Genomic DNA, 18,334 nt, shown 5'->3' on the forward strand with positions numbered 1-18,334 from the left:
GTGACTATGCGTGTAAAATACAAGAAGTACATCTCAGCAACGTCAATTACGGGCAATGCTATAGCTGCAAATGTGACACTTCAACTCCCAAAATGTATGTGGCTTAAACTATTTTACAAAATATTAAGCTTTTTGAGAAGCCAGTCTTGGCTGGGGAGATTGCATTGCATGATCTAAATCTTTGCTGCTGATTTTCATTTCTCAGTTGTAATTAATGGAAAGTACTGCTGTCCAAAAATCTACTTCAACCACCGGTGCTTCTCAGGGCCTTACCTTAACAAAGGGAGAATTGCAGAGCTGCCTCAGTCCGTGGGACCTGGGAACTGCGTTCTTGTCCTTAAAGAGGTGAGAGGGTTATGAGTGTGTGGCTGTGTGTATAGTACTGCATATTAAACTCCAGAGTGACTCTCTAATTAGAGATAGGTAATGGACTAATCAGTATAAGGCAGGGGTTCTCAAATAGGGGGTTGGGACCCCTCAGGGGGTTGCGAGGTTATTCCATGGGGGGGTTGCAAGCTGTCAACCTCCACCCCAAACCCCTCTTTGCCTCCAGCATTTATAATGGTGTTAAAATTAAAAACACATTTTTATATATTTAATTTAATCAGAGGCTTGCTATGTGAAAGGAGTCACCAGTACAAAAGTTTGAGAACCACTGATATAAGGGAATGATTATTGTTGGTGAGTGTTCTATTTCTTGTCTAAAATTAAGCACAAGGTATTGAGTGGTTAGAGATTTGGTAAAATACCTCTGATCCACCAGAGATGTAATCATTTCATTATTATTGCATTTCTTATTTTTGTGTCAAGTAAACCCTAATTAACATTACTGAAAACTACCAGCTAATGTTAGAATAGTTCAGCCCTATTAAAATCCCTATAATATCCAATTAGTTCATAGTATTTTAGCACTTTTTTTTTTTGTGCATTTCAAGCAGCCCAAAAAGCTGCTGTGGTCTATTGTGTTGTGTTGGAATATGTGAAATATGGTTTCTGTCCTATGAAAAAAGTAGAGCGGTGCAAAATATTCCCAACTGAATGGGAAAGCTGTCTTTTTTTTTAAATAGTTCTTTGTATTTTGTTGCAGATACTTAATTGGGCCTATGTCTGTGCAAATCTGCCAGATTCATGACTTTTTCACTCACAGGGAGCATTGTGAGTGAAAATGGATACATTTTCCAATTGAAAACTGCCTCTTTTCAAGAAAATATTACACAGCAAATCACATGAAAATATCTCTTCTGACAATAGTCATTTTGCTGAATTTTCTGCAACAATATGTGTGGGGTACGATATCTCCTGAAACGAAATGGTGAATGTTTTTTTTTCTTGGGAAGTTCCTTGAAAATATTTTTCCCACTTCAGCACAACTCTCCCAAAATGAATAGAATGTGAGTTAAGTGTGGGAGTTAACTCTCAGTCCTCTGCTTTATTGCATCAAACAAAAATCAGGAAGCAAAGATCATAGGGAAGACTTTCTCAAGCCTCTTGTGACAGCCACTTGTAAGTTTGATTTTAATGGAAAATTCAAACCATGCCATGTATAAAAATCACGATAGTCTTGCATACACTAGGAAAATCTGTAAGCATTTTCCTGTCCTTTGATGACAGCCAAGATGGTGGTCAAAAGACCTGAACCCCATCTACAGCTTCTACCATTGTTATCATTTGCAGAGTTGCACCACTGCAGAAATGTACATTTTTCTGATGCATATCAACTTTCTGTGTGTGTGTGAACACTTTGCATGAACTGGAGGTTTAAAAAAAAAAAAGAGTAAGCCACAGTTGAATACTGTAGCTGAGTTTTCAGAGTTAGATAAACTAATACCTTCAATAAACTTGCAGCTAAGCAGGTTAAAAATAATCAAATTGTATGCTTTGGGTGTAAGGTGACTGCCATGAGGCTTGGGAAATAGTTAATTGTAACTTAAGGTGTACAGTTGGCCAGGCAGCTTTATGGGGGCACAGGAGTCTCCTTCCTCTGAAGCATATGGCATCAGCAACTGCCCAAGGCAGGATGCTGGCTTTGATGAACCATTGGTTTGATCTGTCATGACAAATCTGTATTCCTGTGAGAAAGCACCAGATTATAGAAGCTGCCTCTGGGAGGGACCTTTGTTGCATGTTAAATGTCATTAATGGGTGTTTGTTTTGTTTTTGTTTTGTTTTTTTTTTAAGTAGTAGCTTTTGTGCTCATTGAGTAGAGAAATGGTGTTCTCTCATGGACAGAATATGGTACAAATGCACAAGATCCTTTGTGGAGGAGCTTTTGCATCCTTTCTAGGAGTGATGATCCTTGGTTTGTCTCTTCACTTGTTAAACTGCAAATGTTGCTAGCTCTTCCCACGTTGGATTCTGTTATGTTGATACAGATGTTTCATTTCGTAGAGGGTGAATTGAATAGTTTAATTTGCTTCACTATGGACTTCTACAGCTCTTTTGAGCAAGGCTCGGGGTACTCCACAGCAAGCTGAGCCTAGATATACAGCAGGGCTTCTGGATTCTGCAGTACCCCCAGTGTGGCAGACTGGAAATTCTGTGGCAGCTTCGTTTAAATTTAAAAAAAGGCCTGACTTTCAGAAGTGCTGATGAATACCCACAAATACTACCAAAGTCAGTAGCAGCTACAGGTGTTCAGCATCTTTGAAAATGCATCCAAGAGTTGAATTTCGAAAATGACTACTACAATCAATATAGTACCCCTTGTGTTTATATTGATGTGCTCAGTATATTTTATCCTGCCCCTCATTTTTGGTTTTAGATGTATCTGAGTTTTGAGCTGATGCATATAATCACCTTGAAGAAGCTGATGGGGTAAAGCTGGAGGTTTGGCAAATTGAGGCCTTTGACACCTGGGAATGTGTTTGGAAGTGGTTTGGGTCTGTAGGGATAAACCTCTTATCTAGATCTTTCTGCTAAAAAGAATAGCGCTAAAATAGTTAACTCTGAAACGTAAAGATGGGTTGAACGTCAAAGTGATTAACACCCCACTGACATATGATGTTGCTAGTATTTTTCAGAGCTCTTTACTCAGGTTGTCTGCAGAATCAGGAAGGCAACACTGCACTGATAAAACTGCAAATGTGAGCAGATGATCACTGTGACAAAGGCTAGAAACTTTTTTTTTAAATGAAGCCTTAGATTCTGGTGCCCAGTTCTTAGCACATGGCTGATTCCACAGCCAAGAAGTCATTGAGTACACAGGACCGTACCTTTGGGTGGTACCCAAATTATACCCTTTTTCCCACCCAGAGTCTGTCTTATCTATTTAAATTACAAGCTTTTGGGGGGCAGGCAATCTACTACTCTTCATACAGTGCCCTGCACAATGGCATTCTTGGTTGTCTTTTAGGAACTACCATAATAAACATGATTAATAGTAAAAGCTCAAGAATGAAGTAGCATGCATAGGCAGCAAAATGTCACTGGCATTACCCACAACTGCCTGAGCTTTATAATGTCTACCCTTGAATTAAGTTGGGTGATATGAGATAAGGACAGTGAAGCTCCAAAAATTTCTGGGAGCTGCTGAAATCAGTAATCTTTTGGCAGTCAAATTTTGAAGGCTTGGCAAGACCCTACTTACTGTCTGTTATGATTTATCATGTAAGCAGTTGCTTGTTTTCCAAAATCCCACTATGAATGAGTTTTTTAATGCTCAGATATTAGTGGTTTGATGCTAGTTAATTCAGATAAATGGAATTAATCTGCCAATCCACCCTAACCCGTTAAAACATATTTACTGTATGAATAACCTAATGGGTTTTTCCTCCTCCTTTCATTTCCATTTGTAGGTTCTCACTTTATTAATCAACGCAGCCTACAAACCTAGCCGTGTCCTTCGAGAACTCCAGCTGGATGAGGATGCTGCCTGGCATGGGCATGGAGAGACCCTGAAAGCAAAGTAAATTCCTGCCCCACATCCCAGTCCAACTGATCACAGCAGTAATATCTTCTACAATCTACATTTTTGTTTAACTATTTGCCTTTTAGGAAAATTACATGAGGTTTGTTCAAGGGAGGGAGGGATAGCTCAGTGGTTTGAGCATTGGCCTGCTAAACCCAGGGTTGTGAGTTCAGTCCTTGAGGGGGCCATTTAGGGATCTGAGGCAAAAATTGGGGATAGGCCCTGCTTTGAGCAGGGGGTTGGACTGGATGATCTCCTGAGGTCCCTTTCAACCCTGATATTCTATGATTCTAAGACAAATAAGGACATTGCAAAGCTTAACCCTCCAACTCGTGCAAAATGTTTCAGGAACATCCAGCAGAGTGCAGCTGGTGTGCTGTTGCTTACTGTATCAGGCGTGCTCTGATACTACTTTGGTTTCAGTGCAGTATTACTGGAGTAACTAGCACAACATAGCATTTGCACTAGCAGATCAGCAGCAAAAGGGTAAAAGATTTGTAATTTGATTGAAGATAGTTTTGTGTTTCTGCTTTGAAAGTGTCAGGAAAGGTTTTCAGGCTGTCAGGACCTTCAGCCAAATTCCATAGTGGAAAAAGGTTTCCCTTTAAATATTAGCCTATTTACTGAGCTGGAGTCCAGCACTGGGAAGAGCTGGGTTGGGGAATCCCTTTTACATTTTTGATGCAAATATGCTGCCCAGTGCTCCTGCTGGGCCTTACTGGTCTATGATTTCACTGTTACTGAGAAACCAATATGTGGCGAGGAACCACAGTGAAAGAACGTTGTGATCATGTTAACATAATAGAATTATTAAACCCAGCAATTTTGAGCCACTTGGTTAACTACCCAAAAGAGAAGAAGGATCGTCCTGTAGTTGAGGCACTGGACTTTTACCCAACCAGGAGATCAGGATTCTGTTTCCGGCTCCACCACAGACTTGCTGCATGACCTTAAGCAAGTCACTAGCTCTCTCCTTGCCTCCGTTCCCCAACTGTAAAATGGACATACTTACCTACCTTGTCGGAGTTTTGTGTACTCAGATATAGTGATGAAGAGTCCATAGAAAAGCTTATGTAAATAAAATAGTGTGAGAAAGGAAAGGTCAGTTTTGAGTGGCTTACTGCAGTTATTAAATATATTCATCTGATTTAACAGTGAGGTCAGAGATGAGTGGGCAGGCTACCTATGAAAATCACTGCCTGTTTTTTCTCCATGTTTCAGATTTTTAGGGCCATTATGCAATTCTAAATAGAAGAACTGTGGTCTGAGGTATCCCCAATAGACTCACTAGCACATACCACTGGATGTACTAAAAAAGCAAAGCTTGGGAATGATGCTTGACTCAGCTATGCACAACACCCCCACAGCATGTAGTTCCTCCATAAAATCTGTCTGCATCATATAAGGCTAGTGGACAAATAGAAAATGCCCTTTCTTATTGCTTCATCCTCCACAGGCACCAGGGAAAACATTAGTTTGTTGTCTGTAGTCAAAAGAGAAGTTGTCATTCTGGCACATAGAGCCATGGTGTTAGTAGCCTTTCCATTCCTTGATAAGTTGCTGAGTAGGTTGAGGAAGAGTGGCTGGTGGCACAGGGGGGTTGGTAATGTGATATGTAGCTTTCCACGTCCAGATAACCTGCCAAATGAACCTGAGTTCACTAGGGGCTGTAAGTTATCCATTTAATCGTTGTTCAGTGGCCTCTGCAGTGAGTTGGAATGAATCCAGATCCTAGTAAGCAGGTGTCTACATCCAATGGACGTTAATTGGCAATTTTTGCATTACCATCTTAGATTAGCTGGTATAGTCTCCATACTCATATAAAGTATGGGAATATTTCTTCCAAATTATATTGGAAACATACTAGCAGGGCAGTGTGCAAAAGCTTGGCACAGCAACTGCCCATGCTGTACTAGCTTGTTAATATGTATTCACATGTGCATCTGTCATTTTATATTGCTGAAGGGAGGACTTGGTTTTTATGATTGTTGATCCAAAGCCTTTCACAAGCTCTCTTCAAACTTATTTTGAATATGTAATGTCTGATGTTGATAGTGTAATATAGCATCTTTATCACAGTGAATAACAGTATTAGGACCCGCTAGATTATGATGATATTCTCCAATGGCAGGTACAAAGGGAAGAGTTACCGTGCCACTGTGGAGGTTGTGAGAACAGCAGATCGGGTGGCAGATTTCTGTAGAACAACCTGCATCAAATTGGAATGCTGTCCAAATCTCTTTGGCCCGCAGATGGTGCTAGATAAGTGTTCAGAGAACTGCTCTGTCCTGACAAAGACCAAATACAGTGAGTAGATACCAGGGTTTTTTGCCAATGTAATGATCTTCATTTAGACCATGCCTTTGATCCAGAAGGATCTCAAAGTGTGTTACAAATTATATATCACTTCATTCACCCTGATGAGCAGCCCAGGTGCTAATGATATAGACCTAGATACCCATATCTTGGATCAAAACAATGATTATCTAACAGTGAACTGCAACATCATAAAACCAACTATTATGCCTAATGTTGTATTAATTCCTGCTGATGATTTCTAGGACAAAAACTGATTCCAGGATACTTTCATTAAAAGTTATGTCTCTCCTGCCACTCTGCTTTAGAACAAGCTGCCTCCATAATGTATTTTACTAATTTGAACTCCTGGCCACAGTGAGTGTAGATTATGTATCATCTCAATAGATCTGTACAGGGCATGCCAAATCCTGCAGAACCCCACCACCACTATCTGCCACTCTATAGCTGCTGATATTATTTGCACCAAAATCTGTTCATTTGAGGCCTTTCTCAGAACTAAAGAAATATAATCTCCTTTTGTCGGGTGATTAACTTTATTAATAAACACATATTTAATGTATGGTATTGAAGGAAAGAATAGACCCATTCATGTTGATGTTCTCCACAGTTGGGATTTCTGTTGGAAAGCTTTCTGTTAATGATTCTGCATTCCTGAGGGCTGATAAGTGATAACCTAATGATGCTGAAGTTCCATTGCAACACAACACATGTGAAGCACACACCCTTTGCTTTTGTCTATGTAGCACACTATTATGGGAAGAGGAAAAACAAAAGGATTGGCCGACCACCAGGTGGCCACAGTAATCTGGAAGCAGGCATGAAGAAACCAAGCAAGAGGAGGAAGAGACGAAAACACTTCTTTGTCCATAAGAAAAAACGTTTGTCCACCTCAGTGGACAACTCTCCAGTTGGATCTCTCCAGGTATGCAGCTAGAGAAAACTTGCACAGTACAGTGTATGTTCATAGATTGCCTCAGTGTTGGAACAGGACTCTGTGCACAGCCAGTTACCAGTTCCTTTAGACTCTGTGCAGCCAAACGGTTACTGTAGATCAGAGAGACAAGGTGGGTGAGGTAGTATCTTTCAAAGTCTTATCTCTCTCACTGGCAGAAGTTGGTCCAATAAAAGATATTACCTCACCAACCTTGTCTTTTTAATATTCTGGGACCAACATCATTACAGCAGCACTGCATGCAACTGTGAGTGTAAAGATCAGAGACTATCATAGGATTTTATGTACTAAATTTCCCATTCTAAATTTATTATTTCTCTTCTCTTTCAGGGCAGTGGGGGAGAGGAAGAGGATGACCAGGATGACGTAGATGAAGAATCAATGAGTGAGGACAGCACCTCAGAGCAGCAAGATGAACTGCTTGAAGAGTCGGAAGTGTCGGAGAAGAAATCGCGGTCCTCCTCTCCCACACAGAGTGAACTGTCCCACTGCCTGGCTCAGGATCAAGACAAGCGGAAGAGGAAGCTCCGGACCTTTTCCTTCTCTGATGATGAAAATAAACCCCCTTCACCAAAGGTACCTCTTAAAGCACAAAATCTTTTACTTCCTCAGTGATTTGGTCACTTCCCCAGGTGTGGGGAGGGAGATATCATTAATTCAGAATTTTCCTCCATTTGGCAGTTTGCTGTGAATTTCACTAATCATCCTGATTGAAAGTTGCTTTTAATTTCCAGTGTACACCCGGAGCATTCTGTGTCCTGTCTTCCCAGTGCTAAATGCAAAAGTGACATTCCTTGAATTGCAAGGAGAAGGGTTGACAGAGCAAATGTTGACTCTCTAAAGGGGTTTAATATAGCAGCTGTGATGATTTAATCTGTTCACTCAGCCAAGGCCAAAATTCTCTTGTAAGAGGATCATATCTTTGAAAATTATTATCAAAATTATCAGCAAATTTTGCTATTTCTTAAAAATAAAAACCCCCTATTTGTGATGAAGTGACAAGCTGCTGCTGTACCAAACTGTTCCTTCAGAACTCGAGTATGCATTGAATCTGTAATTATTAAAACTTAAAATTAACATAACTGTAATGAAATGTAGTTTGATTATATCAGGACCCACCCAAAGCTTAAGAAGCTTCTTAAGCATGAAAATAAGAAGGTCCAATGTGCCATTGTCATATTGCTTAAAATGCCATCAGAAGCACTCCATAAAATTTTCACTTCCATCTCCAGTAGAGGCTGAAAAGCAATACATATCACAACTATCACTTCCACACAACCTTAATGGTGACTTCATATTCTCAGATCATCTCATAACGGTCTATTCATTTGGAAAGTTATTTTGCCCTAATATTGCCAAGGTCACAGCTAAGATTTTGCTTGTGTACTGTATGTGATGCTAGTCCAGACTTCTGGTGTGATACAGTGGTAATCAGGGGGAGTTCTGCACCTGAATGGGAAAGATGCATTCTCTTGTTTTCAAAATACGTGTTTTCAGGCCCTGCAGCTACCTGGGAATCCAGGAGCAGAGAGAAATCCAATAAGAGCCTGAGATTGTGCACCACTATGCCTGGTGTTAGGCAGGGGCCATGAACTTGAGGGGACTAGCCCTTCCCATGCTCAAAGCAGCATACAGATATTACTGATCTTCACGACTTGTCTGGGAGGGAGGTGAGGATACTACCCCAATTTAAAAAATGTTAAAATAACGAGTTTGGGGAATTTTTCCAAATGCTGCACAGCAAGCCATTGGCAGAGCTGGGATTTTAGAACTCAGCACTTCCTGACTTCTGATTCTTAGCATTCTGCTAGACAATGCTACCTCTCAAGTTCAGAGTTATTTTAGAAACATGCTATGTGGACATGGCAAATATAACGTTTTGGTATTTGGGGGGGGCGGGTGGGTTAGGAAATAAAGAATGAAGTTGCCGAAAAGCTGCAGCTGGACAGTAATCCTCTGGAATGGAGCGTGGCTGATGTTGTGCGGTTCCTCAAATCCACAGACTGTGCCCCGTTAGCCAGAATTTTCCTGGATCAGGTATGCAACGCTTCTTTTTAAAATACGTGAACCTGCTGCTGCATTATCTGCTGATTGACTGACCACATGAAACCAGTTTTAATTACTAAAGGATAAAACATAGTTGCTGCAGTTTTTATAATGTTTTTGATATGGCAAAATACTTTACACTTTGTTTCTTACAGCTCGTTCTAGCATAGAGGCATTCTATTATGTTCCATGGCCTACTGAACGTTTTGCTATGTGCTGCATTTGATTTCCAAAACTGACTTGGGAGAAAACTGTTAGGCAGCAACTAAAACAGGTCACAATGAATTCAGTTGCCTATTTGAAAGAGGATATAGAGCTTGTTATCTTGACCCAAGTAGCACTCCCAGTGTCAAATGATTGGTAAATATTGTACCGTTTACTATAAATAACACTTACAGAGTGCTTTGTAAACCTTAAAGTTTGGAGACTGCTCAATATTTATTACCAGGCATCACACAGTGCTTTGCTGATGCACTAATGAAGAGGGAGTGTGATAAATAAACAGGGGGATAGCTCCCTTTGATGGACACCCAGCCAGCCAGTTAGCTGTAAAATATCTCTTGGTAGCTGTTCTTTACTTGCTTTACCTGTAAAGGGTTAAAAAGTCCCCCAGGTAAAGGAAAAAAAAGTGGGCACCTGACCAAAAGAGCCAATGGGAAGGCTAGATTTTTTTAAATGGGGGGGGGAAAAACTTTCCCTTTGTCTGTCTGTTTTTTCCTGGACTGCAGGAACACGGAGCAGCAATGCTATAAGTAGAAATGCTGTGTAGGGTTTGAACCAGGTATGAACAAGTATTTTGCATACCTAGAAGAAATAATTTGGATAGAGAATGTTTAGTTAGATGCTATCTGGTTTATTTCTTATCTTGTAACCTTTAAGCTAAACCCCCAAGAAGTTAGTTTGGGTGCTTAATTTTTGGAATTGCTCTTTTAAAATCTAGCAAATGCCTATGTTTTAGCTGTATTTTCTTTCTTTTTGTTTTAATACAATTTACTTTTTTTAAGAACAGGATTGGATTTTTGGTGCCCTAACGGGTTAGGTTTGTGCATGCTGTTTGATTAGCTGATAGCCAAAGAAAACAGCTTTGTTTTCTTTCTCAGCTCTTCCCTGGATGGGGGTGAAAGGACTTGCGGGTACTCCACAGAGAGGAATTCCCAAGTGCTCCTTCCTGGGTTCAAAGGGGTTTTTTTGCATTTGGTTGTTGGCAGCATTTACCAAGCCAAAGGTCAGAGAAAAGCTGTATCCTTGGGAGTTTAATACAAGCCTGGACTGGCAAGTATTAACTTTTAGAATCCTTGCGGGCCCCCACTTTCTGCACTCGGAGTGACAGAGTGGGAATTCAGCCTTGTTTATCACAGGGAGTCATTAGGGAAAGAAACTTTAATCCATATTTAAGAGGGTATCAAAAATACAGCACAAAAGTGAGAATCCTTTTAATGTATTTTTTCGTATTACATCTATTTTTCAAAGGTGGATTTTGCTAGTCTTACCTATTAAGTGCCCAGTACTACAAATTGCCAGGCCCCTCCTGGGTGGTGAACACAAATTTTGCTAAGGGCATAATATGAAGGCTGTAGGTGTTATTGAGGGTGTAATTTGGCTGGCACAACTTGTATTACAGTGTGGGGATGCATGAGAACACAACCCAGATTGCTTCTCTGAACACAGATTGAGTTTGCAGGGCTAGAAATTAGGAAAAAAACATTACTTGTAAACTGAATACATTTTCTCTGGAACCATTGAGACAGTAAGGATGAAACCATATGATATCTTGTTTAGACAATTTAGAATGGACCTGCACTTCAATATGAGGAAGGAAGGAAGCAAGCAAGTAGGTAATGAGAGGGAGATTTCTAGCTAAATGAAGCAGCACAAGTGAAACAGCAAATTCCTAGAGGTAGAGAGTCATGAGCTGAAACTCGAGGAAGCCAAAATTTGAATGGGAGTAAATGAGCAACTAATTCTACCTTACCAGTGTTTTGTTTGTCTCCTGACAGGAAATAGATGGTCAGGCTCTTCTCCTGCTCACCCTCCCCACTGTTCAGGAGTGCATGGACTTGAAACTTGGGCCAGCTATTAAACTTTGCCACCACATTGAAAGGGTCAAACTTGCTTTTTATCAGCAGTTTGCTAACTGAGGAGTGGCCAAATGGAAGTGGACCTTTGAAGCACAACTGCAGCAACATGCTCCTCCCTTTCTGGCAGCGAAAGCCAAATGGGGTTAAAGTGAGGCTCCAGTTCTGGTGACCTACAAACATCTGTTCAGCCACAGTTTTGCACTTTGAGGGAAGGAAGACAACATCTGGAGCAAAATGTCAATGCAAACATAGCAGCTACCCTACCAGCTGGCTGCTAGCTTGGGAACATGAGTCTCTCACTCTGATCATGCCTTTTTTAATTTTTAAAAAATGTTACAGAAACGTTTCCTATAAGGAGACAGACGTTTCAAGAGTTCTGGTGGTGCAGAATTAAAAAAGATAAAGGAGAGACGGATGCCATGTAAGTGAGAAGGCAGCTACTGGAAAATGTTTTTTTCCTATTCCTAACCAATCAAGAAGAACTCCATTTCCTTTCTCCGAAAGAGAACATTTGCTTTAAGACAGCACTAGCTTTGGGATGTGCTCTTTACACATCAGCGCTTTTTTTTTTTAATTTAAATTAGCTCATTGTCAGGACAATGATGTGGCCACAGGGTTCTGAATGTACAGTATAGCAAGAGTTTTTTATATTCGTCTTTTGGGATTTTTTTTTTTAAACTACCTCTGCCGCCTGCACAGTAAAAGTGGTTACTGAGGATGGGAGGGGGTTAATTCTTTTGAGAAGTTCATTGGTAGCTGTACAGGTTTGCGTGCGCTCTCTCTCTCTCCCTCTCCCCCCCTCCCCCCCTCCCCCCCCCCGTGTGTGTGTGTTGGGGGTGGGAGAAAGGGAAAGGGCTCCGTTTTCTGCATCCTGGCTGTCAGGTAGAATTACTGGACCTATCTTTTAAAAACATGGCTTGAATCTCTTTGTCCCTTTTCTACATATACAAAGTAGCTGGGATCATAGCAGAGCATGTTAAATGCTGCTCTTCTCCCTGCCCCCACTACATGAATCTCAGGTCCATGTGTAAACTAGGAAAATTCACCATCAGTTCAGCTCCACCAGAGAAAGCAAGTGTGGGAGCTGCAGTGTGGACATGACTCAGGTTTTTTTTACTCAGAGAAGGCCATTTGGTAAAAGTGATTGAAAACTAAGCCCTGCCTACACTGACTTCTTCCAGTGGAGCTGCACTAGTGGTGACCTGCATGTCAGACCTGAATGGAATCAGATAGCCATCATAAGGAGCTCTGCACAGCTGTTCTCTTCATAAGCTTTTAGTGGGCAACAGAGCCAACCTTACTGTCTAATATGCTGTGTGAAATGGCATCAAACCTCGGACCCACTTGAAAATGAGCACTGAGTTCCAGATTCCATTCATCAACCTCTGCCTGTATTCGTAAATGTCTGGGGGAACATGAGCTGAGATTTTACATATAGGTGGGAAATCAGAAAGCATGCCTCCCCTGTTTTTCCCTCCACTCAAGCTCACTCCTGCAGAAAGCCCTGAGGCAGGTACTAGGATACTTGAAGAAAGTAGAGGATGCTGGTGCTTGCTAAGGGAATTTGTTTGAGGAGGCAATGCAGGAAAGATATGTTTAGTGGCTTCCAAGATGTATGGTAGCTAGAGACTGGCCATAGAGGCAGTCTGAGCTCCATGCAAGCCTACTGGGTTTAGTTCCTAGGATGTTGTATGAACCAAACTGTAGGGTTCAGTTAGGGAATCCTTTGTAAACTGAAAACTGTAGGATTCACCTTGTCCTAGTGTCCATTCCTGGCCTATCCAAGACACTGAGGGGAAGTGAATGCAGTGAAGCCTCTTTCACTGAGAGCAGCTCTGGATAAGCAGAGTGTTTCTTTTGCTAAAATACTTCAGTCAAGGCAAAAATATTTAGAGAAGTGCTAAATTCCAAAGAATCCTCCTCCTCCACCCTAAAATGAAAATCTAAATGTAAGACAAACTATTTACCCGTTTGTACCTTTGCGGGGGGTGGGGGGGGAGGTTGTGAATGAGATGCACACTCCTTTCTTTTGTTTTTCAATCCATAGCTAGCGAGGTTTAAAACAAATTTTTATTGAAATCCTGTTCCAAGCCCCTCCCAATATGCATCTAATAATGGAAATTTTGGTCTGATTTTTCCCTTGGGGAAATGGAATGACTTTTGGCATTTTGCCTTGACAGACTTGACCAACAGGCAACATCAGAGCTGGACGATGATGCAGAACAAAGTTTCCACGACCCTCTATTTAATTGAAGGAAAAGCTGACTCCAAGCTCTGATGGCTCTGTAGCCAAGACTGCTGCATTTCCCTCCTGATAAAAATGGGTGTGTTTAGGTAGATGTCAGAAAATAACAGAACTTAAACATAAAGAGATATTTAACTAACTTTTTATCACAAAGTCTAGGGTTTTGTTTTAAAGTATCAATTTCATACTCCATTTGTGAGCTGCTTCAGAGGCCAGTGAAGTAGCTACAGGTCACCTTGGGCATGTTTTATAGGCTGATTTTTCTGCCTCACTTCGGAAGGCATTGGCAGTCTGGTCCCAATGGGATCCACTTTTATTTGAGTTTTCAAAAGGGATGTTTTCCATTGTTTGTGTATAATGTTTCTATGCTGCACACGTGTTCACTTCCTGGGGAAAATGCACTCTGTCTTTATTGCTAGATTTAAAGGGGATATTTGGGGATTGCCTATGGATGGTCTTTTTATTTGATACTGTTTTAAAAGATCCTTTTCCATCTACAATACAAAGACGTATTTTGGCTTGTATCTGTTGATCTTGCACTGACATGACTTGAAATAGGCTCACATGCTACTGTAGTTCCTTTGTTTCTGCAGAATTAGATAGCTTTGAGTAGCTTGTTGGGTGATCTTGGCATTAGGCTAATCATATCTTCATCAGCAGGTATTGCTGTGACCTCACCTGGCTTCAGGGATTATACTGTATCCACTTGCCATAAGTGTTGCATGGGAGGTGGAGGGAATTAAGGGCAATGGCATTTTGCAAGTCTCTAGGGAATTATCACTACAGGAAAATGAGCTCCTTATTAGGTACCACTTATTGTATATACAGAGGTAAAGGAGGCTCTTCCATGGCTGACCAGTGGAGGAGCACAGGATTTACTTTTCCTGCCTCCCTCACTTCTTTTAATATTATAAACTTGAGTGGCTGCATTATACAGTCTGAGTTTAGCACATCATAGCTTTAGAAAACTTAGGATGCCACCCGCATAGCATTTACTTACAGGGCTACATTTAGCCATGTTGGGCAAGCAGATTTCATTAGTGGGTATTGAACTGCCTGCACTAGTAGAAAATGAGCCCATAGCAGAGAGGCGCTTGGTCTCTAAAAATGTGCATATATAATGTCCCTTGGATGGCAAGTTAACATGACCCAGTTACTATCAGGTTCAAGAGCAGCTTTTAGCCTACTCTCCCAAACAGGCAGAGATGAATGGAAAGAGACCCTTCCAAAAAGGGAAAGGTACAAGACTGATCTAAAGCTACTTTCAATTTTTTTCTAGAATTTTTTAAAAAATCAAGTCACTGCCTGAGGAACCAAGTAGAAAGCCATTCACATTTGAGGATGGTACAGAAGTCCAAAGAGCTTGCCAGACCCTTATGGATTTGATAAAGACAGCGTGTTTGGTGAGACTCAGGTGTAGTTTTTAGATTCTGCCTATCACAACACTAAGAGTTCTCTGTTGTGGTAACAGACTTTGGTGCTAGATTTCTTATTCCCAATTCTAATGATATATATATAGAGAAGAGAGGACTGTTAAGTTCAAAGCAATATAAATATATTTATTACTTGCAGGACTTAGCACTCCATTTTTCCACATGATGTACAAAGATTTTATACATAACTAGCACGAGGCTTGATTGGCTTATGAGATCTTGATGGCAGCCAAATAGGCTCTGCAAACCCATCAAATTCTGCAGTTTAAGATTGGATAGGAAATGGATGCCTTTGCAAATCCATCCCACTGTTGTGTTCAGGACAAAAGAGCAAGGCAAGTACGTTGGCAAGAAAAGTCACTGGATTAGGTAACCTTATCATAAGCCAAAAATATGATACCATACATAGCTTCTTCCGAACTAGCTGCTGTAGGACTGGTTACTGCCTACTATGAGTTTTTAATACATTCACTAAGCACAAAGGCCCAGTCCTCACAGGTATTTAGGCTCCTAACTTCCATTGAAATGAGTTGAAGTTAGGAGGCTAAATACCTTTGAGGATCTGGGCCAATTGAACTGAGTGTGTCTGAAAACTTCTTAAATGTTGGTTAAACACTATTTCAAATTAATGATGTTTGAGCCACATTTTAGTGTGTTGCCTAACTTTTCCCAAATCATACAAATAGCCTTGTTTTTGAAGGCAGCCTTATGGGTGAAAGGTTAGAGTGGGTCATGGTTGGATACACTAATTATGGTATAAGCTTCATTATTGTAATTTGCCTTTTTTTTAATATCATATTTGAAAACTGACCAGCAAAAATGGAGTAGAAGATTGGTAGGACTTCAGTGTCTCCATGCTGGATTCTAGCTCACCATAAATTGGATCTGTCAATGTGCTGCAGCATATCACGCACGGCAGATGAAATTGTTTGATCAGAAGACAAACGTGCTCTGTTTAGTCTGACACCAGTGGTGAGAGGCTGAGCCCTGAGCCATGGAAGTCAGCAGATCTCACTCTGACAAACTTCAGAAGCAGAGGATCTAAGTGACTTAGCACAATCAAGCTGACACCTGTGATTGGCTCTGCTGTCCCATGAGTACCTGTGAAAGTCTCCAGCATTGCGTGAGGAATCAGATCTGGCTTTAGTGGTGAGGCTGAAGCTCTTGGTCAAGCAGAGTGAATGCATAGCTGAGTTTGTGAAGTCCAGGCAAAAATGAATACCTGCCTCTTCCAGAAGTCATCTAGCTCCAGTTTCCAAGAAGCCTCGTGGGAAAATACTTCCTGTGTTTCTCTTAAGGTCTCATGTTTCTCCTCCCTGTTCTTTTGTTTGTTTTTTTACTTGTGTTAAAGCCTTTGTAGACAATCAGAGGTCTGCTGGGAGGTTCCATCGTGGCTAGTATCACCATGCATAGGCCTCTTTCTTATACTAAATCATTGGAATTGATGCACTTTTCCTGTGTTTTGCCTTTTTAAATTTGCTGCTTGTTCTTCAACCAATCAACCAACAAAACCCAATTTAAATGCATATTGTGTTTATGTCCTTCCTGCTTGCTTTTTTTCTTGTTTTTTATATAATATATGCATTGAGAGTGAAATATGAAATGGAGAAGAAATATGCACAAGAAAATATGCCTATCAAGTCCCATCATTTTTGATAGGTATAGCAATTTAATCAAAAGGTTTTTAAAAATATTTTGGATGAATATTTTGCTTCTTTCTCTGTAAATAAGAGTGTATATAAGTTTGTGGTATATTATGACAGTTTTAAGTGGTTGCAAGAAAATTAAAAAACAAAACAAGAAACAGCTATTGCAGGGTTGTTTTTGTTTTTAATCCAGTTGGGGGTAATGTTTTGTACACAAGATGGAAATAGGGGGAAAAAATGCAGCTTTCCCTTTCCAATATGATAATTTGGGAACTTCATATGAAAGTTAAGTGCAAAGTACTTTACCACAACAGTTAACTAAGCCACACAATTCTTCTGTTAGTAGTTTTTCTGAGGTTGTGCAGCCCCATCACGTGCTAAGTCCTGTTTTTTACCTTTGCTTTCTTCCTTAGGGAGGACAGTTTTGGTGTTCTGTAAGTTGGAAAAATTGAGGCAAAGAAGGATGATAGCTTCCCCAGATCATGCAGTAGGTCAGTGGTGGAGATGAAAATAAAATCTTAGGAGTCCTTTGATCCATATTCTTCATCACTTTCCTTAACTGACCACAAGAGTGCTGTTAAAGTACAATTAAAACCAAACCATGTGGCAGCCTAATTATGCTGCTGCTGGCACTCCATCAGAACAGAATTTATTTTTATTCATTTAACTCTGCACTTTTTAAAAAATAAAATAAAATAAAAAAATCTGGCTAAGCTCTGTCTCAATATCCTGTGGCACTGAGTTTCACAGGGCAACTTTGATTTAAAAAAAAATAGCATTCCTTTCATGAGGTTTTTATTCTGGTTTTCAGTAAATGAGTGAGTGCCTTACAGTTTGTTCCCCTGCGTACAGCTTAATTGTCCTGTACACATTTTACACCACCCACTTAAATCAAGTGAGATGTAGCAGTGGGAGTGGGATAGAATTGCTTCTTCTAAATTGAACTGAAATCCTGTATATTAAAAGATATTTTTAAGTTACATCAGCATTTGCTTATATTGCACCTTGCATCACAGAGGTGCCTAATATTTTGCAAATTGTGTAGTCAGTGAAGACTGTCTTTTGCCCCTTTTAAAACCCTGAGCTTTGTCAGAGGGGAGCCCCACAAGAGCCATGTCAGCTTGCAATTGCTGTGAGCCCTACAAGAGGTGTTACGGGAGATGCTCAATTGGAAGCCTGGAGTGTGGGGCTCCTTGGTGAGTAAAAACTTGGTCCCAAAGCTATAACTTATTTCTGTGAGGTGTCCAATGTTCTGTGCATGCCAGATGCACTATAAGTTTAACCAGCCTGAGATTCCTATTCATGGAAAATACAGGTACAAAGGCCTAATGGAGTTTATAACCTTATAACCAGCCAAGTCATCAGAGCTTGGAACCTGCATGTGCACCACTGATGAAATATGGGAGTGAACTTACTCATGTAGAGTGGTGGTGTTAAGGGGGTGCAGTGCTAGACAATACCGTGGTCCGTGTGACTGTTACCCCTCCTGGGTGAGCTGTTGTTTGGTGAGCTGTGCCCTACTTGAATCCTTCTTCGAGCGATTGCCCATGTGTATTCCCCAATAAATGTGCATGCTCGCCACATGCACCGGTGTCGGAAGTTTTTCCCCTAGCGACCCCTGGAGTGGCACCTCCATGGCGCGGTATAAAGGGCGCTGCGCATTCTCCCCACCCTCAGGTCCTTCTTGCCGCCAGTGGAGATGCTTCAG

At 40.8% G+C, this 18,334-nt stretch overlaps 1 protein-coding gene across 2 annotated transcripts in view; it reads left to right on the forward strand.

Annotated features, from left to right (window-relative positions):
- The window catches only part of SFMBT1 (Scm like with four mbt domains 1), a 139,755-nt gene extending 122,581 nt beyond the window's left edge, over positions 1–17,174 (forward strand). The window contains exons 15-21 of one of the 2 annotated variants that reach the window (XM_077821806.1): positions 206–345; positions 3,795–3,904; positions 6,039–6,214; positions 6,970–7,148; positions 7,509–7,754; positions 9,087–9,215; positions 11,222–17,174. In XM_077821806.1, the coding sequence (XP_077677932.1) occupies positions 206–345; positions 3,795–3,904; positions 6,039–6,214; positions 6,970–7,148; positions 7,509–7,754; positions 9,087–9,215; positions 11,222–11,362 (1,121 nt within the window). In that variant the 3' untranslated portion in view covers positions 11,363–17,174. The remainder of the gene's footprint in view (positions 1–205; positions 346–3,794; positions 3,905–6,038; positions 6,215–6,969; positions 7,149–7,508; positions 7,755–9,086; positions 9,216–11,221) is intronic. The other variant, XM_077821808.1, reaches the window with a different exon arrangement.
- The last annotated feature ends 1,160 nt before the right edge of the window (positions 17,175–18,334 follow it).

Source organism: Eretmochelys imbricata, chromosome 7 (assembly GCF_965152235.1).
Source record: "Eretmochelys imbricata isolate rEreImb1 chromosome 7, rEreImb1.hap1, whole genome shotgun sequence".
NCBI classification, from domain to species: Eukaryota; Metazoa; Chordata; order Testudines; family Cheloniidae; genus Eretmochelys; species Eretmochelys imbricata.